At 37.2% G+C, this 17,408-nt stretch overlaps 1 protein-coding gene across 1 annotated transcript in view; it reads left to right on the forward strand.

Annotated features, from left to right (window-relative positions):
- NEIL3 (nei like DNA glycosylase 3) overlaps positions 1 to 16,999 on the forward strand; it is a 43,583-nt gene extending 26,584 nt beyond the window's left edge. The window contains exons 5-10 of the mRNA XM_043893855.1: positions 498 to 572; positions 2,316 to 2,482; positions 7,579 to 7,748; positions 9,203 to 9,620; positions 15,118 to 15,292; positions 16,666 to 16,999. Coding sequence (XP_043749790.1) covers positions 498 to 572; positions 2,316 to 2,482; positions 7,579 to 7,748; positions 9,203 to 9,620; positions 15,118 to 15,292; positions 16,666 to 16,848 — 1,188 coding nt within the window. The 3' untranslated portion in view covers positions 16,849 to 16,999. The remainder of the gene's footprint in view (positions 1 to 497; positions 573 to 2,315; positions 2,483 to 7,578; positions 7,749 to 9,202; positions 9,621 to 15,117; positions 15,293 to 16,665) is intronic.
- The last annotated feature ends 409 nt before the right edge of the window (positions 17,000 to 17,408 follow it).

Below are 17,408 nucleotides of genomic sequence, written 5' to 3' on the forward strand. Positions count from 1 at the left end.
TAATCCTAAACTCCTAATTTATCTCCCCCACCCCACTACTGGTGACTTCCTTTGTGCCTACAGTGCAAGAGACCCTAATTTGATCCCTGGGTCAGGAAGATCCCCTGGAGAAAGTAATGGCAACCCACTCCAGTATCCTGCTTGGGAAATCCCACGGACAGAGGAGCCTGGTGGGATACAGTCCATGGGATCGCAGAGAGTTGGACACAACTGAGTGACTAACACTTTCACTTTCACCCCTGCTGCTATACCCCTTTGGTTTGTTTTCTATGTCTGTGAGTTCATTTCTGTTTTGTAAATAAGTTCAAGAATGGTGTTTATTTATCTGCCCTTGAAATGGTCAATGCTATTAAGAACACTAAATTGATATATGAGTTTTAGAAGAGATGCATATATTTCAAATCTTTTTATAGTACTCTTAGAACTGGCAAGTGGTATTACTGTCTATGGTAATGAACAAATTATGAAACTGTCCTGAGTAGTTTTTCTATTTTAAGGTTTGTCAGTTAACAGATGAACAGATCCATCACCTTGTGAAAATGATACGTGATTTCAGCATTCTTTTTTACAGGGTAAGAGCAAACATTTTTCAACTATGCAAAATGTTGCTTATTTTCCTTTAATTGCACCAAAAATGTTAAGGCTGTATGTAGCCATCTAAGGGTAAGAGCATAGAGGTGCAGTGGGGAGAAGTGATATGTTGTGGGCATAATTAACATCTTAAAATTTTAGGTCAAAGGTCAGTCCAAACTAACTATAATTATGTTAAATTATCTTTATACTAATTTGGGAGACAGGTATGTTGGCATGTTACTTAGACTCATGTTCTAATTTTGGGCATATAAAAGTAAAAGATAGGTAGCCTAGAGAGAGAGTCAATGCTTTGGGATAAATATAGTCTTTGGTTCAATCACATTTTGCCACTTACCATTTGTGTGGTTAATATTATTTAGGTTACTTAATTTAGGTTTAGTTTATCTATAAAATAGGATAATATTTGTCTTAACACAGAGGCTGTTTTGAGAATAGATCCTAGCTAAACTGTAAATTTTGAGAGTGGTGTATATAGGCATGGGCTTCCCTGGTAGCTCACCCGTCAAGAATTTGCCTGACAATGCAGAAGACATGGATTCAGTCCCTGGGTCAGGAAGGTCCCCTGGAGAAGGAAATGGCAACGCTTTGCAGTGGCAATCCCAATGCCTGGGAAATCCCATGAACAGAGGAGCCTGGCGGGCTACAGTCCATGGGGTTGCAAAGAGTCAGACATGACTGAGCAACTAAGGAGAAACATATTTTATCTTTAAACAAATTATCATAAATATGTCTTTTTTCTCTACATTCCATTTTATATGTTCAAAGTGTTTATTCTTGCTATTGTTAGAAAGTCAGGTATTGTAGGATTCTTCATTAGTTGGCCTAAAGTGTTAATGAGTCTTTAGATTTACATACTTGTCCTAAGTATCTGTAGCTGTTTTAATATTAAATATGCCCACTTGTGCTTTTAGGGAAAGATGATTCCAGGTAACTACCCATTTTCTGCCCAGATTAAGATGTGTATTTCAATACTTGGCTTAAATTATTATGGATTGTTTTTTTAATTTTCAGCTTGTACTATTATTTGTTGTATTTCTGAACTTTTAAATTTTCACACTGCTGATATAAATCCCAAACATTGTCTTTGGAGGAGTTTTACGTGTGTGTGAGTAGAATAAAACTGTGACAGAGAATAATCAATGTCTTTTGAAATAGAACTTATGCCAAATGGAACATGTTTGCTGCTAGGATGGCATTTGAATTTTTCTTCTTTTTCAGTGAATTGTAAGATTAAAAACAACTGTCCCTTTTCAGGTCAGCAAAGAAGATGATCTTATTAAGCTTTACCCTGTAGAAATAAATTTTTTGGCTATTGAAACAAAGTGAGCAGCTTCAATATTCTAAAAATAATCAGATTTAAAGCTAATCCAGTCTTTTTCTTATAACCACATAATTATGTTTAATTATAAAAACCTTAAAAGCATGAAAGGCATTTTAAATTATAGCACTTTTGTATCCTGTTTAGATAAGAAGGTAAAAAGCCATGCAAAGAACAATTTTAAATACTAAGTTATAAAATAATGGCTTAATTACTTCACACAAATCTTATTTGACAAATGTTGCTGAATCTTGTCAATACCTTTTTCTCAAATGAAAGAAAGATCATGAGGACATATGTATAAGCATATGTACCTTTTTAACAAATCATTTTTAGAAATGTCTTTCAAGAATATGTCAACACTGTTTTGTATATAACGTAATGTTTGTTTGTTTGCTTTTAGTGCTGCAAAGTGGGATCTGCTCTCTCTAAATACTATAAGGTTTACAAGCGTCCAAACTGTGGTCAGTGTTGCTGCAAAATAACTGTGTGTCGCTTAGGGGAGAATAACAGAATGACATATTTCTGTCCTCACTGTCAGAAGGAAAATCCTCAGCATGTTGACATATGGTGAGAAATCTAATTTAAAGTGTACTGTTTGCCCCAATTCTCTTAACAAAAGGGCTATTAATAAGAGAACATAGCTGAAGAGCTATCAGGCTATTAAGAACAGAACATAACTCACAAGTGTTTGAAGGCTTGGAAGAAAATAGTAAATAATATCATCCAAAAACCAGAATGATCTGGAGATGATTTATGAGCCTCTTCTGATTCTGCAGAAAATCTCTAAGTTTAATGTTAATATCCAGGCTTTGGCTTTTGTCTCATTTATAAAATGATTACCAGGAAGTGTAGTTTTGTCAATAATAGGAAAAATGCAACTACTTTCCAAAGCTCTTAATAGAAAACATTAGCAAACTCTCTTTACAGAATTGCTGTCTTCCTGGTGAAGCAACCAACTACTTAGTAAACACGACGTGGTGATTCAGCCAGTGGCTGAGTAACTCTGTTCCCATTCTGCGTTCCAGAGCAGGGAACTCACCACTGGGTGGGTTCAAGGACCCACTGGCTCCACTGCGAGAATTGAGCTAAAACCGTATTGATCTCCTGACCTGCACGAGCCCCTGCTCTGAGCACAATGGTACTTCGGGCCTCCTGAAATAAGTGTCAGTTCAGAACTAGTGTCCTGTAGTCCACAAAACGTTTGCTGATTTCTCCTTCCTCAGTGTACACTTACCCTGGTAAGACGCCTTAGGTCTCTTTGGGGGAGGCTGGGTGAAATATTAACCATATAAAGGAGCTGTAGGATTTGTGATTTTAAGTCAGAATAATCAGTACAGACATGAAGCACTTTAAGTGCTACAAGAGTGCAGGGACATTAGCTTTTTTTTTTTTTTTTTTGGGATGTTAGCTCTTTATAGGCACACAAAAGCTTGGAAAAATCTCATACAAAAAGTGTAATTTGATGTTTCTTTTAGAGCTATAATTTTGGCTAAGTAAATGAACAAGCAGACATTATTTAATTGGAAAAGCATTGCCACAAACCTCAAATCATTGATGGTAACACTGGCCAAGCCACGTGAAGACTGCAAGCTGTTAAATAGGAAAAGCTAGTTTTACAGTTAGGGTGGGGTTAACTGGTCAGAATCAGTAGTACTAGGAATGGTTCATGTCTAAGCTAAATCAGTAGATAAAGACTTTTTAATTGATTATAGCAATGTTAGGATAGAAAATGAAGACACACACATGAAGCTTGTGTAGTATAATGGACAAGAGATGGTTACTAGGCCTGAGGTCAAGACACTGGAAATGGAGGAAAAAATAGTCACCTAAAGCTAGCAAGAATTATGACAGATTTGATATGTAGGGTAATACAAAAAGTTCCAAGCCCCAAAACAGAAATTTTCACTTTACAGGACTGGGAAAGATGGATAGAATAGAAGAGATAAATCAAGTTTTAGATATGTGCACCAGATCCATGTATGGTGGGTGATGAAGGCTTGATGGTTACACCTGTGTTGTTGATGGAAGTATTAACACAGGATTGATTCACTGGAAAAGTATAGAGAAAAGAAGCAAGGTTTGAGCTTTGGAGAGTATACCTAACTACACAGTAGGAGGGAAAGAGGCAGAGAGGGAACAGGATGCGGTGGTTGGAGACAGGAGGGCAAGCAGGGAAGTACACATCTGTGAGGAGGCCTGGGAGGGCGGAGGCACCGTCTTGTCTGGGGAGCTCAGGGCCCCGGGACTGAGGTGATGTGGTCCAGATCCCCTTACGTCTCCATCAGTATGTCTGCAGCTGTCTTTTGTTTTTTCTTCCTTGTTCCTATGTTTCATTTTCTTCATCACCTATTGTTAACAATTACTTTTGTCTGAATCACGCCATATCCCCCTTTTTTCAGTTTCCTCACTGCATTTTACTATCAGAGATCTGAAATATGGTTAGATAATGTTATATTACACAAATTTAGGGGTTCCTTATTTTTAGTATTACTTTTATTCGATCAAAAACATGCAACAGTTTCTGGCAGAAGACATTCAATATGTATTCGTCTACTGAATAAGTGATTAATATTCTGTATATATTTGTTTTCTATGAATTGATAGGTTTTGAAGTTTTTAAAAATTCACATTCTCCAGTTTGTCAAATAAGCAAAGGTCTTTTGAAACTAGGATTCAAAGCCTCAAGGGTTCCCTGAAAGAGCCTTGGGAGTCACCTGTGAGCTGTAGAGGCGTGCTGCACTGGACGCGTCCTGGGCCCTCAGCCCCTCCCTCCTAACCTGGGTCTGTTTTATATGTTGGCACCCAGCTGAAGACTTATTGCAGAATAAGTGTGTACATAATAAAGCATTTGAAAACCAGTAATATTTGCCCCACTCTTAGAGATTTCTACAAGTAAGTATATTCTAGTCATTGTCTGGATGAGCATTTGAGCACTTTTTATATATTTTTCGTTTTAAAGTCATTTCAAATTCAAATGAAATATTAAAAATTCCAATCATAATGATCTAAATTCTTATGTTCCTTCAGTCACTAAAAATTTACTTCAGTCCTTCCTGAAGCCCTACCCAGATTTTCCAGTCTATTGGTCACACCATACTTTGCATATTTGTACTGTGTATTGTTGGCTCTTCTTTACATTCTAACTAGCAAAATCTATGTGTGTGAGTATTGTTTTCATGAAGGGAAACTGCATTATTCTTTGACTTTACTGGAGTCTTTATAATTTTTTTGTCACTTTTTCATTTTTTTTTGCTGTTGACTTTATGAGGGTCTACAGTACGTCAGGTGCTGGGATAGCACAGAGGAATAGAATAGTGACTCTGTGACTGATAAGTTCCCACATGTGCTTCTGCTCCGTCCTTTCTCTGAGGACCACCAGCCCTGGGTCACTGGTGGATGGTGCGTGTTTGAATGGACTTGGGGCCCCGGTCATGATATCCCCTAAGCAAGGAACGGAGCGGCATCTCTTGAATTGGACATGTGAGACAGTCCACCTGCTCCCTGACGTCCCCAGGGCACGTGGTCCCTGGGCACTGAGCAGGTGCAAGGTGGTGCTGGCAGCACGTGGGTCTTGCCCAGAGAGAACCCCAGGCCTGACGCCACGGACAGCGGCCTCCACCTCGAGCAGCTGGAATGACTGCTTCCATCCTCCATGCTCCCCACCCCCTCCACAGAGAACCACACAGCAAGCCGTGGAAGCTTCCTGAGTGTCTGGCAGATTTGCCTGTGCAGCAGGGCGTACAGGATGTGCTGACAGACTAGGTGTCAGGTTTCACTAGGTGTCAGTGTTACAGACGGCTCCCAGGTTTCTGGCCTCATCAGCTGAGTGCATGGTGATGCCATTTACCGAGATATGCCAGACCGGCAGGAGTGCAGACTGGGGGCAAGGGTCCTGGCTTTTATCTGCACAGGCTTCCTGTGGCTGCTGTAACAGCTTACCAGCAGCCGGATGGCTCAAAGCAGCAGCAGTTTATTCTCTCATGGTTCTGAGTGCCAGCAGTTCATTATTCTCACTGGGCCAGAGTCACAGTGTGGGCAGGGCTGTGCACCCCTAACCCAGCGGCTCTAGCAGGGAATCCACTCCTTGCCTTTTCCAGCTTCTGGTGATTCTGGTGTCCTTTGCTTGTGTCTACATGATCCCAGTCTCTGCCTTTCCCTTCTGCATGTATCAAATCTCCCTCTGCCTCACTCTCTCTTAAGGATACTTGTGTTTGGATTAAGAGATCACTCTGATAATCTTTTAGAGGTCATTATTGAGCCTACTACAGACATGTTAGGATTGAAATTCTGGTTAACTGTCTAACTGGAAACTGAAAAGAATTTATTACTAGATTATTAAGACATGGAGCAGTTAAGAGAAAATGCTTCCAAAGCTTCTGTATGTAACAGTAAATATCCACTTACAGTAAATTTGTAGGATAGAAAATGAAAAGGGTGAAAAGTTGGAGCACATTAAAAACCTGAAGGCTATTTAAGTTGTGCTTTACTTAATTATGAATAAATACATAATGCTGCTGTCTCTCATAGTAAGTCAGTAGAGGGCAGGGATTAGGTCAAGTAAATTCTTTAGAAGGTCTGATATTGCATAGGAATAAGATATTTTTTAAAATTTATTAAAGTATAGTTGATTTACAGGGGTAAGAAATATTGAATAGCATTAAAAGTCAAGGTAAGTAAAGATAAAAGAACCATAATGAGATGTGTCTTACTTTCAGATTTTCTTATGCTATTTATGATTTTACCAGACAAGTCTGAATTTAAAACCTGTTACAATTATATGTAGGGAGCAAAATATTACAGAAGACAAGGCTACCTTTGAAAGTCAAAGAAGTCATGTTCTGAAATGTAAGGTACAAAGCCTTTACCGGAAGAGTTTTTTTCAATATTAATGTTTGGAATCATGAAAGGAATCCATGACCCTGCCTTGGTTGCTAAGCCATGTGATGGGCTCTGCAGACCCAGAGCAGAACTACAGAGCAGGACTACATCAGAGCTTAGAAAGGCACTTTCTTGAACAATACAGAGTCAACTAGGAATTTGAGGTAGAGAATCATAGTTTACGTCTGTGGCCAAAAATCAGGGTTGGTTTTACTGTTTGCTTACTAACCTATTAGTTAGATATCAACATGAGAGAGTTTTACCTGAAGGGACATAACGTTAAGTATAGATATCTTTCTCATCATAACAGATTGTAGATCAACTAATTGCCACAGTGCTGAGTAGACACTGTTGAGAAATTCCAGAGGCACACAAAGTTTATGTGACGTTTTTCTCATCTTAACGGTCATTGCTCTGATTTCTACATAACTCTTTTCCTCCCTAATTTGTTTGACTAAAGATAGTTTTGCTTCAGGAAGAGTCCCACTTACTTTAAAAATTAGTTCAGAAATGCTCCCTAGTGGTTAGGTCAACTGCTTTTAGTTGGTTTAAAAAGCACATGTACACAGTTCTTTGATTGTAAGTCTTCTGTTAGTTCTGTCTTTAACAGCAATCTTCAGAACCCAAGTGAAAACATTCTGAGACATAGAACTTCTAAGCAATAGTAAACGTGTAGCATTTGGGTATTGGTGGTTCTGTAATTGTTTCTGGGATATTCAGAATGTATAAGAACAAGACTGTAATAAAAGTGTTAATGATTAACTTTAGAAAAAATTCTCTTCTAGCATGCTGCCAGTTAGAAACACTGCAGTCAGTTGGCCTTGTAGCAGAGAGGGTCATCTTAAGGAGTGTGTGGCCCAGAAATCTGAAGAGCAGTGGACATGCGAGGTCTGTACTCTAATAAATAAGCCGTCTTCTAAGACATGTGATGCTTGCCTGACTTCAAGGCCTGCAGGTAAGACTAAATTTTGATTCTGAGTTCCTACTATTTCAAAGAGGATAAATTATACAAAGGCAAGTATATATCTTGTTCCATTTTGATATTTCTCAACTAACTAAAATGCCTTCTTTCTGAAAGGTTTAAAAGAATTGCCAGCCTTTGCATGTAAACCATGCTAATATTCTGTTGAGCACTTTTTTTTTAAACAGGGAGGGAAAACATGGTATGTGCCTTTGTATCTCAAAAAACTGAGATGATCACATCTGTTCTCTACTGTTTCTAATGAATTATTCAATAAAGCTTTGTTTTATGCAGATTTCAGCAACTTTTGAGTTTGTTATTCAGTCCAAGTGTTTCATAAATTGAAAGGGAGGATTTCTGTAAGAATATCTTTGCAGGTGGAACAGAAAAATGCTGAATTTTTTCCTCTTTCTTTATCCCTCCTACCCCTTGTTATTAAAACCTTTACCCAGACAATTGTACTGATTTCATTCAAATCCTTCAAAATAACTCTTTATAGCTCACAATTTCATGCGTTCAGAGAATGTAAAACCTCAGAGGAAACCTGTGATTAAGAACCATCTCATTGATGCGGCTTCTATTGTGTTCTCAAAATGTTCTTTCTTTCTTCAATTAGAGAGGAGAAAGTTCATTCTTGACTTCTGGACCCCACATTGTGTGAGCTGTCATATTGTGTTTTATTCTCTGGGCCAGAGAGGCAGGCATCACCCCTTCCACAGCTTCACTGGGAGCAGAAGGAACTGTGTCTCCTAATTCTGGCCTTCCCTTCTTCAGTATCATTCAACAGAGAGCCCTTAGAAAATCACAGTCTTAGATTTCCACATTTATTTTGACATTCTGAAATGCCTTTATACATCTTAATTATTTTCTTGTTATTTTTTCTGAGTATGAAAGGCATATATCTCAAGAGCAATTTAGAATAAATTACAGTACAGATTCTAAAATTCTAAGATGCTTTCTTGAAACATTTAATAAATGTAAATCTTTGTAATTCATCTTTACTTTTTTGTAATAAGCCTTTCACTTGGTCTCATCATTCACAGACACATTCCTGATGATCTAGATATAGACTCTAACTGCTGATCTAAAGCTTTGTGGGATGACCTCTCTTAATTATACTGCATTAATATTTGGTCTGATAGTTGCAAAATCGATAGCTCAATAACCTTTAAATGCTAAAACACAATATAAAGCATAATAAATATAAATCTTTATTAAACCCACCTCTTAGTCCCTGGAAGTTGTTGAAATTTTGCACTTCATGTAATACTTTATTTCCTAATCAGAAGGTGGCTAATTCTGGATTGCTCAAGCTAACTTTGTATTATTAGTTCTATACATTAAGTCACTGTAATAAATGAACTGAATGTTTTAATCAGAGGAAAAGATGTTTCAAATAGTCAGTGTATTTAAAGGAATTCTATAGAATTACTTGTCTCTTCTTCCAGATTCAGTACTCAAGAATAAAGGAAATCCTATTGTCTTTAACAACTTAGTGAAATACCCTTGTAATAGCTTTGCAAAACCGAAGGCAAAAGTGAAGATCAACAGGAAGACTGCATTTGGAACCACAACTCTTGTTTTGACGGATTTCAGCAATAAGTCCAGTGCTTTGGAAAGAGAAGAAAGCCAAAATCATATACCAGATGGGGAGTTTCCAAGCCCTCCTCCTAACATGTGTGGTAGTGATACACTGAACACCTCCAAGGAGAGAACAAACTGTGGAAGTCAACCATCTAACAAAGTAAATATATCACCTGTAGTCTGCTCTCAGTATAAATTATTTAGTCCAGCACATAAAAAATTAAAAACAACCCACTACTCATCACCGGATCTTAAAAGTTGCAACCCTGGATTTTCTAACAGGTATGATGCCTCTCACCTTGGTCTTTAAGGTATTTGCATTAAGTTTTAAGGATGAAGAAGAATCATCCATTACTAAGGAAGCCTAATTGATCTTGGAAATGTAAATCAAACCCAGAAAGACCTTTACAGTATTCAATAATTTGCATCCCTTTCTTCCTCTAGCTTATAATACTACAGAAGGGAAGGGAATGAAAAACAGAATTTCCTCCATCTGTAGAAAGTTTGGTTTTGGTTTTTCTGACTTAACTATATACATGCTTAATACAGAATGTTTGGAAATATTGGAAAGTATAAATACAAATAATTAAATCCCCCCCTAGTCATACTGGTTATCAGTCTCCACTGTTAGCAATGTTTTATTTTTTTTTTTTTTAACTTTTCTTCCAATGAAAGATAGTTCTTCTAAAAGGGAAACTGTTCATTTAGTAAATGTCCTCTGTTCTGAAGGAGAGGGATCTGGGACATTTTTAGTGATATTTCCGCTAAAGAAAGTGGCTATATTTCAAACAGCCAAGGAGAGTGGCGGTCATTGTTTCAACCAAAAAGGCTTGAAGAGCATGTGTGCTACTTTTGGACATGAAATTACAAGGTTGTAATTCCAATTAATGAATACTACCACACCACATATGTTTTTAAGAGACTACTAGCTATACATTCAGGAGAAGACACCAACTGCTGTCACCAGAGATAGAGACTTTAGTAAACAGTGTCATCCTTGTTCCTTAATGATTATTGGCAGCTCTTCCTACTGTTCTTCTCCAGCCTTATTTAATATATTGTCTGGGGCTCCTGACTGCCATAGCTCCGTCAGGGAGAGACTTCTCTCCACAATTTTCTTTTCCTTCAGAAAGCAGACATTGTGTATCCAGCATCTTTACGTGAAAGAAAGAATATTTTAAATGAAGTGAAGGTGGGTCTTCTTACCAATGGGAGATGAGCAGGGGAAGAGCTGCTGTGTGTGGGCTCTGAAATAATCTCAGGAGGGATTCTGGTTTCCACCCTCTCCTCTGATTAGCTGTGTCTTTGCTGATGGAAAGATTCTTCCTCTGGGTAGTGAGGCAAAGGATGACCAGTGCACACACCTAGAGCAACCTCTGGGAATCCTTGTAACTTATTTCATAACAGAATTCTGAGATGATTTTGAGCCAATAGATACTTTAATCTCAAGTTCCCCATACTGGTTCTAAATTTACCATCAGTTCATCTTAATAATTTATTCTTGGCTAATTGTTGTTGTTCTTCCTAATCACTTATTATAACTTGCTTGACTTTTGTCTGTAATACTTATACAATAGAGACATTTGAGTTAAGCTCTGAAGGGGAAACTTTTAGCTACTGCATCAGTACACCATCTCTTCACTTAACGCTAATTAACGTTTCATGATGAAAGTTCATGAAGGAGCTAGTTAAGAGGGTCCGAGTTGGGAGGCTTTCCTGAAAGAAAATCGTTTTTGAACAGCCTTTTCTGTTGTGTCCCATAAGTGGAAAGAAGCAGGTGTGATTGTTTAAAAATATTGTGGCTTTTTTTGTACTCAGATGAAGTATCTTGGCATATTTTTATTTCCTTAGTGCTTTGTAGAAAATCTCAGACAATTTAACTAATGAATTAGGGATTTAAAAAAACATTAATGTAACCTTAAATTTAAATGATTTCTTCATAAGCCATTAGTAATAGGGTCATATGATTAATCACAGCACACAGCATTACTTAGAAACACTGCTGCATGCGAATGTGTTGAATATAAGAACCCCAGGAATGCAACTCTAAAATCAATCAAGATCAACTAGCAGAATAAATGTCAAGTGATGAAATACATTCACCCAGCAGCCCTTCTGCACCCAGCTACTTTACAAGGAATAAATTGCAAATTACTGTCATTTATTTCATTTTTCTCCTTGTCTGACAGCTACAGTGTTCATCTTGTGGACAAGATGCTGAGCAGAAGCTCACAACATAATAGGATTAAAGCAGGTGGTCCACTCAGAGAAGTGATAGCCAGTTCATTTTTTCTTTAATTATTATATGGTAATTAATTTGCTTTTTGTTCTCTTATTACTGATCTCATCACCACATGATACATGCTATGTTGACAGGGCATATTTTCAGATTGGTCTTTAGACAGACTTGAATTGAATCCAGCTACTGGATTATAAATTAGATAGTTGAACCAATTTTTAAGCAGTTAAGAATGACTGTTAGACAGTTTTAAGTCTTTGATCCAATTATTGTAAATACAGAGCAAAACACAGTGATACCACTTCAAAGAAATCATACATGTGTTTTAGGTTGAAGTTTTCCCTGAGCTGATACAAAGGCTCATGTAGATGAGAGAAATGAAATAAAATCAGTCTGCTGCCATCAGGGTTGCCAAATTCTGCCTCTAATCACCAGTGAAGCACTGACACCTTGTACACGCTTCTGGGTCACCTTTTGGGGTTTTCAGTCCCCAAGAATGTCAGAGCCAGCTGGGACCATCCAGGATGAGTCATTTAACCTCTGTTTGTTGTGATCCTTGAAATACTACTGAACTATAAAATATACATTTTGTGAGACTGATTAATTAAAAAAAAAATCAGATAATATTTTTTTATAATCACCTGATCTGTATAAGTTAAACCATGATAAATTGGTCATTGAAAGAAATACCCACTTTAAAATTAAAAACCTGTGCTTGGTAATGTCCTCCTTCTTGATAATAGCTTTTGTCTGATCTCTGTTTAATATTATTTGAACAATGCTTATTGAACATGTTCAGTGTTTATTATTAAGTATTTATTGAGAACCTATTGTGCATTATAAGCATTACTCTTGATTCTAATGACTTTTACCTCAGTAAACTATAGCGAGCAGGGCTAAAGTCAGCCCACCCCCAGTTTTAATAGGTAAAGTTTTATGGAGACAATCCCGTTTCCGGTTGGTTTACTCTGGCTACTTTTCATGATAAAACAGCAGACTTGAGTATTTTTCAACAGAAACCAAAAAACCCATGAGCCTAAAAGTATGTCCCTTCTGAAAAAATTCACCAACCCCGATCTATTATATTGGCCATTTATGCCGTGCTTAGTCTTAGAGCTGTGTCCTACTCTTTGTGACCACGTGGACTGTAGCTCTCCAGTTTCCTCTGTCCTTGGGCATTCTCAAGGTAAGAATAATGGAGAGGGTTGCCATGCCCTCCTCCACTGACCATTTGTAATCCAATATTAATATTTAAGATAACAATCCTAGTTATCAAAATAAGTTAAACTATTCCATATGCTTTTTACCCAAGAAAATGCTTTGCTACATTATTGAAAGTTTTTAAAGTAATGATGGAAACAAAGAGGAACCAAAATGTCCTCAGTTAATCAGAACATTTAATTGTCTCTTTAAACCAAAATGTCCTCCATTAATCAGAACATTTAATTATTCTGGGTAGTGTTTGTTATCATGAAATGAAGATTGGCTGTGTGTCTTTGGAGCCTGTGTGTTCTTGGTTGCAGTATTTCGGTACTCTTGACACGTACTGCGGGAATGTATATTCAGTCTCTGGGGTTCTGGGTCTGCCAGAGATCTGGAGTAGAGGCAGATGATTCTGAGGAGCTGCCCGGTAATCCTGATGCTTCTGGTCAATGGGCCGCACTCAGAGGGCCGGAATAAGATAGCATATGGAGTTTTTTAATCTATCTTTGTACTAAGGAAGAAAGGGAATGGAAGACAGAAATGAGGAACTTACAGGAGACACTGGAGTCTTTCCTTCCTATCTTGATCCTGTCTTCCAAAAAAGCTTTACTAATAAGGCAATCTAAACCTCTCCCTGGATTTGTGAAGCTGGAGATTTCCAGGTTGAAGCAAGTGGGTTCAAAAATGTTTGATTGTTAACCCCAGCCTTCCAGATAATAAAATTATGTTTGCATGTGTGTACTTTTTTAAAGAAAGCATCCATTTATTTCCTTCTCTTAAGATTTTTAACTTTATTTCTCCTCCTTTAAATTTTTTGTAAGCATTGTTTATTACCCTCTTGCTTTGATTTTGAAATCACTCAAATTCTCTACAACTATCCAAATATTTAGCTTCTCTTGGAGTTAACATTTTAATATTTACTCTTTGGGAGGCACTGATGAAACCAAAGGAGATGAAAAAGAGAAGTCTTTTGCCCTTCACCTACTTTATTTCTGGTTAGTGTTCCCTGCGATTCTAAATTATAAGCCACCATCCCCCACACTGAAAGTGCTACCAACAAAACACCTGCTGGAGGAATATTTAATAATAACAGTTTCTTCACAATGGCCACAGCTGCTTTCATCTTATAGATGCCGCTGCACACAGCTTCAGAAACTACCCTCAGGATGTTTGAGTCCATTTAAAGCAGTATAGTTAAATGTCTTTTATAAACAAGTGTAGACCAACTTCATCACAAATAAAAGATCCCTTGTATGTCAATTATATCTCAATTGAAACTGGAAAAAATATCTCATACTCTGAACATTTCTTTTTATCACTCTGAACATTTTGATTAGATATGATGCCTTTAGATATTATAGGAACGAGTATATGAAGCATATAGTTTAGGTTTTATAAGTATTTTTTTAAAAAATCACTTGAGAATGGTATTTTGTTCTTCAGAAATTAACAAAAGAAAGAAAGAATTTATCATTTAAAAATTAAAAATTGGGCTATTAGGGGAAGGGCTTCTGGTTTTAATAAGGGCCCTTTTTCTCTTCAATTGGTTTATTAAAAAGACTATTATAAAGCCATTATTAAAAATATGCAAAGTATAAAAATTAAATCATGAAGCTAATTTTTGAAGAGAAAATTCCACATACAGTAGAAGGCCAGCTTCTGACCTTTTTACACTGTATGCAGGGATAACCTCCAGCCGCTCTTGATATAATCATGGGGAAGAATAAAGCTTCCTTGCTAGCTTTACAGAATACATGTTTCTGCTCTGGTGGCAGCCTGCTGAAATATGATTGCAACTATTATGTAGCCTTGATCAAAGCAAAGCATAGAAAATTATCTTTAGAGTGGGCAGTAAAAAAAGTGATCTCTTTGGCCTTGTCAGAGCCATTGATGACAGTCTGCTACCCATGAGAAAATAATTAGAGAAGATTGTGACTTGTTCGTTTGGGGGTCAGGGGGCTGTTGGATTTGAGAATATTTTAGGGGAAATAAAAGTGGCCACCCAGTCATGTTGGGTAAGAAAAGAACCAAATGTCACAAATGAAAACTAAGAAGATTGGATGTGCAAGTCAGCTGTTTTTATTCTTGAGAAACTTAAATTACATGTTTAATTTAAATTAAATTTACATAAATAGGTACCTTCATAAGTAAATTAGAATTACCTGGGAAAACCAAGAATTAGAATGACGCAGGAGTGTGTGTAATTACGCGTTGACCACTGCCCCTTTTTGGCACCATTTCTCTGTACAGGCGGGATTCTGATGTGGACGTGAGGTGGTGTGAATGATCCCTTTTAGCACTGTCGTGCTGCAGTTATTTTGTAACTTGTCATTACAGTGAACCTCAAAGCAATATGACAGATGGTCCTTGTTCGTTAAATGCCGGCAGTCCCCGCTGCAGTAAACACGGCCGCCCCTGCGCTCTCCGAGTGGTGAGGAAGGGTGGAGAAAACAAGGGCAGGCACTTCTATGCTTGTCCTCTACCGAGAGAAGCACAGTGCGGATTTTTTGAAGTACGTGTATGATTCATCAAGCTTAATGATTGTGTCATTGAAAACTTAGGGCCACTAAAATGTAGCAAATATCTGTCCTTTTCTTATTTTATCTTTAAATTTAAAAGCTATACTGGTGGTGTTAAAATTCAAAGGTGTTCATCTCCAAAAGAAAAATTAATCAAATGACAGCTGTTCCATTATTATAGTTGTAACCACCAGTACAGGTGGAAGTGTCCCTTGGTTTACAGAGAAAAGTAATGAAGTCACTTACCAGGGACTGATAATCCAAGATAGATAATTGCTCTTCCTGACTTCAGAGTGACATCCGGACCTTTGGTTTATGCATTGAGTAGAGGTACCTGGGAAACTAATTTACACGCCCTGGATTTACAATAAGCTTGGCAAATCCTACTACACAGGCTTAGCCAAATAAAGTGATGGCACAGTAACAGTTTAGATGTAAGTGATTCCCCAGCCTCTCAGTCTATGTTTGTCCCTCCCAATGACTATGAGACAGAAGACAGGAACCTGGGTCCTTTAGGTCAGTCTTGCTTCCTTCCTTATTGTGAGCCTCACACTGCTGACTGTCATCCTAAGGTTTAAAGATACATATTCTCCCCAACTGCTTTATCTGATGAAAAGCTAGAAAAAGAAAATACGAATCTGTTTCAGTGCTGGAACAGAGGTTTGCTGGTTGGGCTTACTGAGAGAGAAATAATCTGTCTTCAGGGATTTCTTAGGAATCCCTAAGGAATTCCCCAGGGAAGATGTGATTATGATTTCAGAGCCTCGCCCCTTCCTGAGATGTGACTCCATCCTACTCAACTTACACATCTCCCCAAGAAGCTTGTATAGGCTTACTGGAGAAAATATTATTAGCAATATTAATATCACAGCATTCTTGGTAACTCTCTTGAGGCCAAAATTAATAAGGATAAGAATAATACAGTGCAATCTGGTAGTAATTAGTCTGGGTAATTCTGTATTGGATTCTTTTCCTAAGAGAGTAAGAAAGTTCAGTATTAAAGTCATAACAAATCTTTGATCTTAATAGCTTTAACTGAAACAGATCTATAGCAGGAACATTGCTGATTTGCTTTACAGTGAGATTTTCAATAAAGTGAAGGAACTTTATTATTATAGGTATCCTATAATAAGTAAGCCTTTGGAAGAAGGACACTTGTAACTACGACAATTTCTCGTGTGGTTCAGGCAAATTTGTTGGAGAAGCTACTTATAGGATATAAGGATTTTTAAGGGCAATAACTAATGACTTACATGTATCTTACAATGTCAGATTAATAGGAAAAGGAGTGGAAACAACAAGGTACTAATCAAATACATCTCATCTGTCTACCTCCATCTAAACTTTACAATCTGTTTCTCTCCAGTGGGCGGATTTGTCCTTCCCATTCTGCAACCATGGCAAACGCACCATCATGAGAACAGTGTTGAAAATTGGACCGAATAATGGAAAGAATTTTTTTGTGTGCCCTCTTGGGAAGGAAAAACAGTGCAATTTTTTCCAGTGGGCCCCAAATGGGCCAGGAATAAACATTATTCCAGGATGCTAGGTTTCTGTAATACTTGAGAGTGGTTCACTTAAGTGTGCCATCTTTCCATTAAGTGGCTGTGTACATTCCATTTATAATGTATATTTAACCTATTTAGCTATGGCAATAAAGTATTTTTAATATGCTGTTGGTCTGTTTTAACTTTAAGGAAGCAGTGATTTTTTTTTTTTTCTTTCAGGAGAGGAGTATTCAGTTCAATAAAATAATGCAGTATTCTGTCTGTGATGAATAATTTCTCATGTATCACCACTATTCATGATATATGATTAAAGGAACTTCTTGTTTTCCTAAGTGAAATGTAAGAAATGGGATGATCTTTATAGAAAATATTTTCTTTTTTAAAAATTCTATTCAACAAACATCAAGTTCCTCAAGATGCCAGAGACATGCTGAACACATGTATAACTTCAAACACATTTTCATGAAAAGCTATGGGAATTCAGAATATAAAAGTAACATTTAAAAAAAGAAGAAGTCATCTGTATATCTTTAAAGGAAGTTGATTTAAACTTTTCTGCTCTTGATTTAATATCTGGTAATTAATTGCTTAAGTTCATTTC

This window comes from Cervus elaphus, chromosome 32 (assembly GCF_910594005.1).
Source record: "Cervus elaphus chromosome 32, mCerEla1.1, whole genome shotgun sequence".
NCBI classification, from domain to species: Eukaryota; Metazoa; Chordata; class Mammalia; order Artiodactyla; family Cervidae; genus Cervus; species Cervus elaphus.